This window comes from Crinia signifera, chromosome 1 (genome assembly GCF_055691185.1).
Source record: "Crinia signifera chromosome 1, ASM5569118v1, whole genome shotgun sequence".
Taxonomy (NCBI): domain Eukaryota; kingdom Metazoa; phylum Chordata; class Amphibia; order Anura; family Myobatrachidae; genus Crinia; species Crinia signifera.
In genome coordinates this window covers 197,260,465-197,273,514 of record NC_139217.1, presented here as the reverse complement: position 1 = coordinate 197,273,514, position 13,050 = coordinate 197,260,465, and the positions used below count along the sequence as shown (strand labels likewise).

Sequence of the window (13,050 nt, the reverse complement as noted above, 5' to 3'; positions counted from 1 at the left end):
GAAGGGGACGCGCGCGCACGAGGTGCGCGCTCGTCCCCTTCCGACGGTGCTGCCCTCGGTCGCCCGGTGCCCACACCGGGCGACCGCACCCCCCCGCAGCCTCCTCAGGTCCCCCCTGCCCCCTCGAGCGGGAGGCGGACAGTAATGCGTCTGCCTCGCCGCCCGGATACTGAGACCCGCGTGCGTGGGGGACGCACGCGCGTCTCAGTCAGATAGCGGCGCCGTGTTGCTGGCGATCCGCCAGCAGCATGCTGCTGGCGGATCGCCAGCAAGGATGAGACCCGAGACATCTGTACTGTATGTGCACTGTCCAGTAAGGGCCAGTGCACTTTTGTAAACAGGCTCAGTGATGCCACTAATGGGGTACAGGGGTGTGGCTGTAACCCTGAGAGGACCCGCCAGACCATGCACCCTATTTTCTGACATGTGCACTTTTAAAGCATGGATAGTTACTAACTGGTGCGTTGGGTGTCACCCACCACAAATACACCACTGAATAGGCTTCTAGTTATACAGTGAGCACTTAAAGTATCATTTACAGTACATCAGTCCCAGCCTCAGTGGAGGTCATAATCTATTGTCCTTACTACATGAACACCCACAATTATGCACTATGGTAAAATAGGCAATCAATTAGAAGCCAATCAACCTACCAGTATGTTTTTGATTGTGGGAGGGAACTGGAGCATGTGTTGTAATAATACCATACAAAATTTGAGAGAACATACAAACCACACAGATAGGGTGGAAATCAAACTTAAGAGCTCATATACATACAGATTTGGTGACTGTATGGCCCTGATTCTGGTTTGATCGCTCCCCTGCACGTTCACACAGGGGAGCGATGTTTAGCTACTGCGTATGCTCATAAAGTTTTGTGCACATGTGCAGCTTCTTTGAGGGCGCAGCACATTGATTATTCACCAGCCCATTCCTACCTAGCAGTGCGGGTGGTGGGGGTGAGGTGGCAACCTACCACAGGGGAAAGCCCATAGTTTCATGGGCATTCCCATGAAAATGCTGGCCATTCCCATGGATGGTACACTGGTACAGGGGCACCACAGATCTAAGATCTGCAAGCGCTGGAGAAATCATTAGATGGTCGGTGACCAATCGCATCCATTCGCATGCGTGCGGGTGGAATCTGCGTGCGGGTGGCAGGCGGAACTGCATGTATGTGCCATTTAAATGACTAGCAAAGCTGCAAATTTTGCAGCTTTGCAGGTCAATCAGAATGAGGATAAAAGAATATATGGACTGTGCTGTATTGAGATTATAGAAGTCTTATTTTATTAACAAAATAAAAATATCAATAAAACAATATAGTTATAAACTGTCCGGCAGACAACCTTGAAATACAATAGTTAAAAAATATATACAATAAGAATTTATGATCTATATGATTTTGCAAAGCTATATTAAATGAATAAGCAGAATATTGCACTATGGGTTAATTTAAAGCAACAGTTCTCTCACAACTAGGTTAGTGGTCACAGTCCTCTCACAACTGGATTAATGATTAGATTATACCAACAATTCTCTCACAACTGGTTAGTAAGAATAGATTATTGCAGATGTGATAATGGAAAAGGCTTGTATTATTGCTCTCACAACATTAGTTGATTAGTTGATTTGAAAACCAAGTACTCACTGCTCCTCAAGCAAAGTTTCACAGTCTCTTATCAGATGCCAATCATTTTCCTCAGAAACATCTTGTAGCCAATATTCCTCCATAATATTCAGGTAGTTTCACCTGCTTTGGTGGGACCTCAGCAAGGGTCATTTGTGGATCCGGTGTTTTCTGTAGCTGCCTCCTCAAATTATTCCCGGCTGCTGGTGCTTTCCGATTCTGCAGCCCCATCTGGATTGAATTTGGGATGCTGTCAGGTTCTCCACCGATCGGTCTGTGTACGGTCTTCTTCATTCAGAATGAGGGCCTACAGTATATGTATGTGTTCAGTGATAATTACAGACAGGGTCTACAAGTGGTATGCATGTGACAAAGTTGATCATATGCTGGATGTCCTAACATATTAACCAAAATTCCATTAAAATTAATTAGCAGCTCTTCCAACACACCTATAAGGTGGCTGCCCAGTGTACTTTTCTTTATTTGGGGGGTATCACCAGTAGCCTTAATTGTTCAGTTTTATAAATCACTTATTGCGAGATAGGTTTAACGTTTTCCTTTTTTTATCAATGTTGCTATTCCAAGGCTTTTGGGTACACAATATTTTAGCCTTCCTAACGTCATTTCTGTTAGTTATTTTGGTTGTTTGCTTTATGGTTATTTCAGTCACATATGTTAGGTCATTGAATTGGTTATTTCTTTCGGTTATTACAATTTATTAAAGTTTTCATCCAAATCCATCCTGTGGACGGCACATGACAGGCTCCCTGTGTTAAAGTTCTGCCCGGCATACTCCAACGGAATGTCTAAGTGGATCCCCAACCCCTAGTATATTTTCTGTGATCCAATGTTACCTGTCCTTGAGGTTTTCATCTAAATGTAGCTAGTGGAAGGCTCAGAAAAGGTATAGACCAATAAGAGGCCCGACAAGGACCCTAACTGCCTAAAACCTTGCGAGGATCCAAATGGACCACCTCATATTGGTTTCATCTCAATCAGTGAAGGGGTGTTTGAATGCTTAACTGGACAGACAAACATTATTACATAATTAAAACATAATTAATTTGTTTGACAGCAGAGTGGTTGCCTAGCATCTTGGGTACAGCAGACACATTTTTTTATGATGTGTCTGCGGTTCATTGTAGACCCCCTTTTTTATATCACTTTTTTGAGTACATGGTGAATGGGGCACGCAAGCATCTCACATGCACGGGCCTCCCATTCTCAGCAGGCCTCAGCGAATGGCAAGTCGAGATTCACTGCTTTCTGGGTGGATAAGCATGGCACCATCTGTACTCCTCTGTGTGCTAAAAGATGTCATAACAGAAAGTTAAAGCAACTTTGCAGGGACAGTGATCTGTTTCAAACTTGCTGGATATGGAGACAGATTGAGCTACGGAGACAGAAATTGGTGGTAGGAGCATATAGGGACTTGGGGTGGGGTGAAGAGTTTGTGGGTAAAAAAAAACTGTCACAGCTTAAAATGAAAGTAAAAACTGCCACAGCTCAAAGTGCAAGTACACGGCAGAAACCGTCATTTTGACGGGCTTTTAAATAGTGCAATAATAAAATAATACTATGTACACATTGTTGGTGTGAACTACCCGGCATTTCAATGCCAGGTCATTTTGCCGAATGGAGGCTGACACCCCCTCCCCCGTTCTCTCGGCACTGCAAATAACCAAGTCTACCGTTTTTCGAGTGTGAATGGAACAAACCAGGTTGACCCGTTCATACTAGAAACCTGTGTTGAAAAATTACTGGGTTGAAATACTAAACACAGTAATTTGTGGTGCAATGACAATGGGGTATTAATGTTATCACATTACAAATTAGAACACAATGTATTCCCCATCTAGCAAGTAACTACGCGCAAGTAAACATGAAATCAATAATAATGTTCCTATAATTATTGATATGCTCTTTATAAATGGGTTGATCCTTACCTGCATACAAGTTTTCATGACTCACCATGCAGTATTAAACATTCACTGGAGAACAGGAAGCATCTAAAATATTGCTAGTTTGCTTATAAAAGAGATATAGTAAATCCATAAGGGATCTTCATTGTATATACTGCTTTTGTATAGGTCCCTTCAATATTTAGCTAATGTGCTATACAGTATATGTACACCCCTGTGATTATTATACAAACCTGTTATCTGATATGCCCCATCTCTATCTTAAAAGTAGGTGTTCTTATTTTATTGCCAATACTCTCATGTTTTGAAAGGATTTATAATTTTGTTAACTATAACTGAAGAGAAAATGTCTTAAAATATCTTGCTCTAATTCCACCATCAGTCACACAAACTGTATCTTCAGAGACATGAGTAAATGTATTTCTACACTGATAAAGGTACAAAGATAAAGCCAGTCAATTGTTGTCAACGATTCTCAGAGTTTCTTGATGTATCACCTTATACTAATGTATTTTGTTATCATTGTTATACATGATATGAAGGACTGCAGCAAAAACTGACTGAACAGATTTATAACCAAGAGAGTAAGTTAAATCTTCTGAATCGGAATGTTGAAAACATCTCATCAAGCCTCAGCGAGGTACACAGAACATTATATTCTCTGGAAGGTAAAATCAATGACGCTGATAAAGGGAAAAACCTGCAGTCCTTCCTGAAAGGTAAAAATACTCGACAAAAAACGCCAAGTCTAAATGCAAGTAGATAAGAGTTACTTACTAGGGATGGCCATCGGTGCCTTTGCCATCGATGGCAAAAGTGCAACAGGCCATCCATAGTGTAAAACTATGCAATGGGTGACCGTCGATAGTTTTACATATCAATGGTCATCTATTATGTTTGAGTGATTGGTCTGGGGGCCAATCAAAACATGTGGGTGGGGCTTCACGGGTGTCTGGGGCGGAGCTATGCTCCGTGTCCCAGCACTTTCAAAAAAGAAAAAAAAGACATTGGGTTTGCTGTGCCTTCGATGTAGGGAAACCATGGTTCTCCCCTATCGATGGCAAAAGTATTTGACATCGGCCATAAACCATCGATGATTTCAAATCAACGATGGTCGATGGCCATCCCTATTACTTACAAACTCAGAGGCGGATTCAAAGGTGGACTTTATATAGTGTTTATTGTGGGTGGATCAAGGGCGAAAATGAGAAGCTTTTGACAAAGGGCAGTATTCAATGACAAAAATTCGCCGTGTTTCATGGCGAGTTTGTGCTTTTCACGCCGTGGAGAGAGGTTTTTTTTCTCCAAAGGCGAGCCACCCTATTCAATGTGAAATATTCTCCGTCTTTCTAAGTTATTCTCGCCGCCTCTCTCCGTGTAGAAATTCTCCATCTTTTGATGGAGAGCAGGAATGTGAACTTTTAAACTAAAAGGGTGTTTTTTTTAATTTTGGTGTCCAAAAATCATGTTTTTTTTTCTGTGAAGGGCCATGTTATTTTTATTCACGTGCCTATAGCACATGAATATATATTTAATTTTAAAAAAAATATTTTTTTACATTTTTTTTTTTTTTTTTTTTACACAGTGCAGCCAGCAGGGGGCCGGAGCGCTCGAGCCGCTCATTAGATATTCATATATTCACTGCACCCGAAGCACGTTCGGGTACAGTGAATACTGGGTCCCCCGCTGGCTATAGGGGGGGCAGCCTGTGCTGCCTGGGTCCAGGGGAGCCCTGCTCCCCTCCCCATATCCCCTACAGCAGCCAAGAGAGACTTTAATCTCTCTTGGCTGCTACGTCCCCCGGCTCCCTGCCGCGGACGCTCGTCCGCTGCAGGGGTTAAGACTCGCCGCGAGTGGCGGCGAGTCTTTAACACGTTGAATAGGGGGAGCAGGAGTGGCAGCGAGCCCTCCGGAACACGGAGAGTGCACGGCGAGCAAAAAAAAATGCTCGCCGTGCACGGAGAATATTTCCATTGAATACTGCCCTAAATGTGGGTGTCTTATACCCATTTTGTAGTCATTCTAAGCCCAATGTCTGTACCCTCCAACTTGGACTTACTGGATACTGCAGTGAAATACTGGCATCTAATCATGAGCAATCTTAAGGTTACTCAGATGGCCAACAAATTGCTAACAAAAAGCAAATGGCACATTTAAAATGCACAAATAAAAATTTCCACCCTACTTAAATTGGTGCATTTTGGCAGTTCAGTATATGGCGGCTGTAGTAAAAAAATAACTATTAAACAACTACTCAGTGCGTGTACGTACACTAGAAAATTTAGTATATGGTAACCCTCAAGCCTATATAATGCAGGTAACAAGTATAAGGGGATGCATTTAGCATTCCAGTGACCAGGAGTGGTTAGTTAGGGTTTAGGGTGGGCACTAAAAAGCAGGTGTTTGGTTTAAGCACAGTCTATTTTTTACTACAGAGCTTATCATTTAAGAGGGCCATGCTGCAGAATGGCCCTCGCTCCCCCTCGCTTCACCCCCCACATTGCTGATTGTATATACCGGGTCCCCGGCCATGTGTATGCCCCTTACACCTATAACTCTACGTGCAGTCTTGACCATACATTCAAAAGAAACTCATTTTTTCCCTGTGACAGGGCATGTTGGGTAATATAGTTTTGTTCCACACCAGCTGGAGTGCCATATGTTGACTACCCCTGTATTATGTAAAACCAAACAAAAAAGGTATGCATATAATTTATTAATCCTTTGAGTGGCAACATCTTTGAGAGATGTTCAATATATCCACTAAAAATGCCAGTGTCACTCACATTTGGTATATAAATTCAAATAAAAAATATTGTGTAATAAAAGATTATATTTCCTATAATAAGCAACATTACAGGTCATTATGATGGATAAAAATGTTTTGCTTGCCAATTTTTTATACCTATGTTGACAAATTCACTTGGCACTCAAAGGGTTAAAACACATATAAACAGAAGTATATTTTATGTAAAAAAATATTAGTCAATTTCAGTTTAGGGGATTCTTATTGTTTACATTTATTTTTGCATTTGTGTCAAAAATGTATTCAATTGCTTTGATAATGTAATTTATTAAATGTAGTTTAATTTATCATTGTATACACATTGATGTAATAAACATTTTAGTTATTATTATTCTAAATATATAACATGAGGAAAAATATATTAGTCATCAATAAATCCAGTGTCTTTAATGTATCTGTATCTGAGAATAAGTTTATATTCTGCCATATAATGTATAGAAGGGACAGTAAAACACACTCTAAAATACTTTTAAAGTTATTTTTTTTCCTTTATAACAGTACAGTGTATTTAACAACATTGTTTTATTCTTTTAGATCTAAAGACTAAAAGTATTACAGAACTAATTAAAGATATTGTTAAGGATCAAATAACTGTACTCCAGGCATCCATGAAAGAGACAGTTGCACAACTCTATAAGAGTATATCTGAAATGTCTCTTGAAGTTGAAAGTACAAAGGAATTTGTCAAAATTTTAAATGCCACAATAACTTCTACTCATGAAAAGTGTGTTCTAGAAGAAGAGAGTAAGGCAACAATGGATGATGTATTAGAGCTCAAGAACCGAGTGGAGCATCTTAAAAAAACAGCTTTTGTTTGCACTACCTCTTTTAAGGAGATGGAAGAAAAGCATACAGCTCTAGAAAAGGAGTTAGGGCATGAAAAATCTAGAAACAGAGAATATTTTCAATCTTTAAATAGTACATTGAGTAAAATAAAGGAGATTCATGGCCAGTTGCTGACAGAAGAACACAATGAAGAAAAAATAGTTTCAACACCCAATAATCCAATGGATGATAACATAACTGAATATCTCCTTGTTCTGCAAGGTAGATTAAAAAAACAGAATATCATGATGCTTCAGCTCTATGATGACATCAATTCGCAAGACAGCAAAATCAATAACCTTACAATAACACTGGATCTTCAGAAACAATCCATTGAGAAGGCCTGTGAAGACAGATTCTCATTGTGCAAGGATGATTTTAAGAAACAGTTAAAAGGAACTAATGAGAACATGTTGGTCTTAAACAAAACTGTGTGTGATGTTGTCCTCCCTCTTGATGATAAGATTGAGAAGATGAATGAGCAAATAAGTGACTTGTGTTATGACATGGAAATACTGCAACCTTTGATAGAAAAGGGGGCCCCATTTAGCATAACAACTGAGTATGAGCATAGAACTGACATAGGAGAAGTTACCGACCAGATTAGGAATATTACAGAATATCTCAATCACTTGGGTTCTAAAGTTCAGGAACTTATAAAAGGCCAGGAGATTCTTCACAGTGAAGCAGAGGACCATGAACAGGTTTTTGAAAGGCGCATTAATGAGTGTTTTCTAGAAGTTGAAGATGGTCTTGATAACACCATGGATATATTGAACAATGCTGTTGATTCTATTCATGATAACTTTGTGATGAAATCGACCATGTCTAACATGGAAAATGTAGTGGAACTTTACAGCAATGCTACATCTGAGAAGCTGGAGAGTGTAATGTTGGCTATTCCACTTCTGAACAAGACACTGCAGATTTTGGTCAGTGGATCCAGAAGAAAACAGGACGCTGAACATAGTGTAGGTTACACTGAGGTTCCAGACATAGACTTGTTTTCCACATTCCTTGATCTTTCACAAAGAGTAAATGATATGCAGTCCAAGCTAGATGGATATCAGCTAAACATGACCCAGCTGGAGGAAAAACTGCAACTTTCTGAGATAAATACAAAAAACTGCCAATCTCGGGTGCAAAGTGTAGAATCCCAAGTAAATGGGTTGGTTAATCAAACCACTGCTCTCAACTCAAGAAAGGAAGAAGTTGTCCCAAAAGAAAAACTCCAACAGGAAGTATATTCCAGAATTAAAGCACTTGAATTTAAATCAGTAAGATTTTCAACAAGCATTCCACAACTGAACAAAACTGCTAATGATGCAAAAGTCTTGTGTCAAACTGTATTTATCACTGTTAAAAAAGTCAATGAAAGTGTACCACAATTAATTAAAGCAGTTCAACCAAATATTACAAGTTTACAGAGGGGTTTTGAGGAGCTGATTGCTTCACTAGTAGAAATGAAATTCACAACAATTATGTCAAATGTAACTTCCTACATAGATAAATCTATATCTGATGCAACAAGTAACTTTGCCAAACTTCAGAAACAAATGAAGCCTCCTGTGAAGAAAGCAGTTGCACCCAAAAAGGTCCCTGTTAATCCCACAGCCGCTGCTATTGGACGTAGTCAGAGAAATACAGACACGGTGAATGAAGGTGAGATTGTTTCTATTTAAATATCCACAGTAACTATTAATAATACATGATCATACAGTATACAATGGCAAGACAAGGTTGGCTCTGACCAGTCCAATTAATCTTTTGATCATCTGATCAGCTAATTCAGTCACTGCTGCGTCTTTGTACACAATGGCTCTGAGAAGATACGTCATCTCAGATCTGCTGTTCGCATACAAGATAATTGGTTGCACAATAGTACCTCTGAGAAACCTAAGGTGTCAGGGCAAAATTCACTGTATACGAGGTCACAGGCACTCTTTGTCCTTTTGTCTGTCTAATCCACATGACTGCCATTGCAAGACCATTGCGGCATGTGTGCAGCATGATTCAGACACATGCGCAGTCCAAAGAAATGGGCAACTGTCTAAAAATATGCTTATTGCATTCATCTAGTGGCATTACAAGTGGGGCAGGCATGGTGCTGCTGTGTGGCATTAACCTACAGCACCCAGCTTCCGTCACTGAAAAGGTGTCAACAGTGCTTTAAGAGTTTTCAGGAGCATTCCACACTCCACTGGAGTGAGGTTATCAGGTGGGCGATTTTCCATAGGATTCAATGTTAAAATGGTCCTGTTCATTTCCCCACTATCCAAGTGGGCATAGAGTTGATTTTATATAGCGTGGCTCGCTGCGCTAGCCACGGAGCCTGAAGCGTGGCGAGCACAGCGGATTACTTCAAATGTATTCCGCGTCCCCTCGCCACGCTTCGGGCTCGGTGGCTCGCTGCGCTCGCCACGCTATATAAAATCAACTCTATGCCCACTTGGATAGTGTGAAAATGAACAGGACCATTTTAACATTGAATCTTATGGAAAATCGCATTGATCGCATCGCATTTGATTTGGTCGCGATGCGATCAACGCGATTTTTCTGACTCAATCGAAAATCGGGCGCCCAGATATTACACAAGTACCTTTATTTTTCATAGCAAAGTCATGATTTCTGCCAGTAAAATTATCTTACATGCATTGGATAATTCCTGGATGTCAGATTGTTGCTGTATTCTCATTAAGAAAATTATATTTTTATATAGAACAGTAAATAAATGATCCTGTTAATATAAAGATAATATTTTTTTTTATCTTCCTCAGCAGATGAATATTCTAGTTGCAGAAGCTCTCCCTGTTTTAATGGTGGAACTTGTATTAATGATATGAAGGGCTTTGTGTGCGCATGTCGTCATCCTTTTGCGGGAGTGAATTGTAGCCTAAAGATGTCAGATGAAAATAGCCAATCACTGGGCAAGTATTTTTGGAACTCCAAATTTAAAATAATATACTGTGTAAATATGTTAATAATTAATTAGTTTTGTGCGTATTTGCCCTAGCAAGGGATATGCTTTGATAACAGAGGCCTAAAATCTTAGGGCCCAAGAAAGACTGCTGTATGATATAGCAGTGGCCAGCGTTTAGGTAGACTGGTCATGTAATCTGTTCATCCAGTGTCAGACTGGGGAATGAAGGGCCCACAGGGGATCACAGCAGAAAATGCTATGCTTAGGGGTGTAGCCAAATACAGTATTTCATGTGCACTGGGCCTTATTCTGTTTCACTCTTAGAGACAATGCCGGGAATTTTCCGTCTGTATTCCTGTGCTCATTGGCTACCAAGGCAGGTGTTATAGCATTTTTTCCCCCCAGACTACGCTAGCCATCTGTTTGTCAGACATACCCCTAGCTGAAATTCCGTCAAAGATTTCAGATTTGTGAATATTTCCCCTTTATACTGCTGAAGGATTGAAAAAAGAAAGTTATTTTTCACACTGTATATACACTGCTGTGTGTCCTGACTACTAAGCCGGCATCAATAGATGGCATTATGATTACCTCTATTCTTTCACAGCACTGACAATTCTGCTCAGAGCTCTTCAGAAAAAGATTTTTGAATTTATAATGTCAATTTGTGCTCTCTATAAGGCAGGAAGTTGAGATAGCTTTCCAAGGTCGCACATCGGTTTACTGAAAAAATAGTCTCAGTAAATCTAAGCCTACAGCATAAGAACAACTTGGCTGTCACTGCAATTATTTAATACGCTGAATTCAGTTCACTATAATAAAGGTCATTCGATGAACAGTACTGTTTAAATGTACTACGAATAAATCTAGCATAGCATTTTCAATGGTCACATTACATAGCTGAAGTCGTTTATAAGTACTGACACATTTTATGTAATTTATAATGACAGTCTAGGTAAAGAATTGTTTCCAGGAATAAAATTTAGTGTCACGGGTACCAATTAAGGACCCATTTTTTTTACTAGTGTACTATCTCACCTGGGGCATGCAGTATAAGGAGTACAGTGACCGGACCACGTTCAATGAACCTGTTGTTTAGTGAATCATCACTAGGACTGGGTGACGCAGGCAAGTCTGTACTTGGGAGGTTCTAGTCTGATTGCTCCCTTGTACAGGGGAGCGATGTTTTGTGTGTGCGCATGCTCTTTGTGCGAACAGATTCGGCCAGTTTGCACAGAGCAGTGTGGGTGGGGCCGGGGGCGGCAGGCACGGATAGGCCAGCATTTCATTTGCATCCCCATGATAAGGCTGGGCATTTCCATAGTAATTAGGCTGTGATGTGGGTGCTGGAGGCGGGCAGCTGACGTCACCGGATGTCAGCTGCCTGCCCTCTTCACGTACCAGGGCTCTGCAAATCTGAGTCGCCAGAGAGTGACTTTGATTTTGCGAGCACTTTAGAAATAATTCGATGGTCGGCTACCATCAAATGATTTCTGCCCCGCACGCAATCTGCAAATGGATTAAAAAAAAAAACAACCATTCACATAGATGCAGGACATTTTCTGTGCAAGGACGTTCATGCGGGAGGCATCTGGTTGTAAGATTTGCGTCAATCAGAATTACCTCCTTCTTGTATGCTGCATTCTTGTATGCTGCAAGGCACCAGAGCTCCCCAGATGGGGGAAGCACCGCTCTCCCGCTCCACCAGGGGGATGTTTGATGCACCAGCTGCATCACTCCACGGGGGTGTGGTGATGTGGCAAGGGCTGCCGAGTCACTCCACGGGGGGGGGGGGGGGGGTGTGATGCGGCGGCAGCTACCAAGCCACACCACGGGGTTGGGAGAGTTGCGGCCACCCCCACCACTGAGTCGCTTCTGGGAGGTGTGGGGGGGATTTGCAACCAGCCCCCACCGCTCACCTGCTCTATGGTAGGGGAATGCAGCCACCACAGAATCGCTCCATGGGGGGGGAGGAGGGGGGGTATGGCCGCCACTCACCTCGATCCAGCGGGGGGAGGGTAACTTGCTCCCAAGTGCCGCCCTCCAGTGGCAGGCACCACCAGGCAAATGCCTAAAGCTAAAAAAAGACAGAATAGAGAGTCCCCTCCACTGGCGCTTTTAAAGAGTGATACGTCCCTTCTGATAGTGAAAAGATCCTCTTCTCCTAATCACGATAGCCATAAAGTGGGTGGGTATATACCATACTTCCCTCCTTCAATGTCAAAGATCCTCTTCTCCGCCTCAGTATAATTGCCTGCTGTATCAATCAATGACTCCCCCTCTCTATCAATGGATATGCCTCCTCTAGAGTAGAATATTAGGCATAGTCGACTCTCCCCAAAAATTTAGAGAAGAGAATGGCAGATAGTGTAATACCATTTAATACAAGCATAAAATGTACATACAATAAAATGTAGCAAAGACAGGTGGATGACTGAATGGCCTGTTACCCCAATTGGTGGAGAACATGGATGGGAAAATCCAGTCCTCAAAGTTCGCAAAAGAAGACGAATTCACCGTCTTTCACCAGACCAGACTTTCTTGAAAAAGACCTCAGTGGAGGTCGAAAGCGCTTGAAGCTCCTGGAACTAAGTTTGGACTGGAGGTTTGGTCGTTTGGATCCTGTGCCCACGGTCTGGTGAAAGACGGTGAATTCCGGGCTCATCGTCTTCTTTTGCGAACTTTGAGGACTGGATTTTCCCACCCATGTTCTCCACCAATTGGGGTAACAGGCCATTCAGTCATCCACCTGTCTTTGCTACATTTTATTGTCTGTACATTTTATGCTTGTATTAAATGGTATTACACTATCTGCCATTCTCTTCTCTAAATTTTTGGGTAGAGTCGACTACGCCTAATATTCTACTCTAGAGGAGGCATATCCATTGATAGAGAGGGGGAGTCGTTGATTGATACAGCAGGCAATTATACTGAGGCGGAGAAGAGG

The 13,050-nt window shown here is 41.6% G+C and overlaps 1 protein-coding gene across 3 annotated transcripts in view; it reads left to right on the top strand.

Annotated features, from left to right (window-relative positions):
- Positions 1-13,050, top strand: part of MMRN1 (multimerin 1) — an 89,657-nt gene that overhangs the window by 73,929 nt on the left and 2,678 nt on the right. For 2 of the 3 annotated variants that reach the window (XM_083179107.1, XM_083179109.1), the window contains exons 5-7: positions 4,095-4,271; positions 6,893-8,845; positions 9,961-10,110. In XM_083179107.1, coding sequence (XP_083035233.1) covers positions 4,095-4,271; positions 6,893-8,845; positions 9,961-10,110 — 2,280 coding nt within the window. The remainder of the gene's footprint in view (positions 1-4,094; positions 4,272-6,892; positions 8,846-9,960; positions 10,111-13,050) is intronic. The other variant, XM_083179108.1, reaches the window with a different exon arrangement.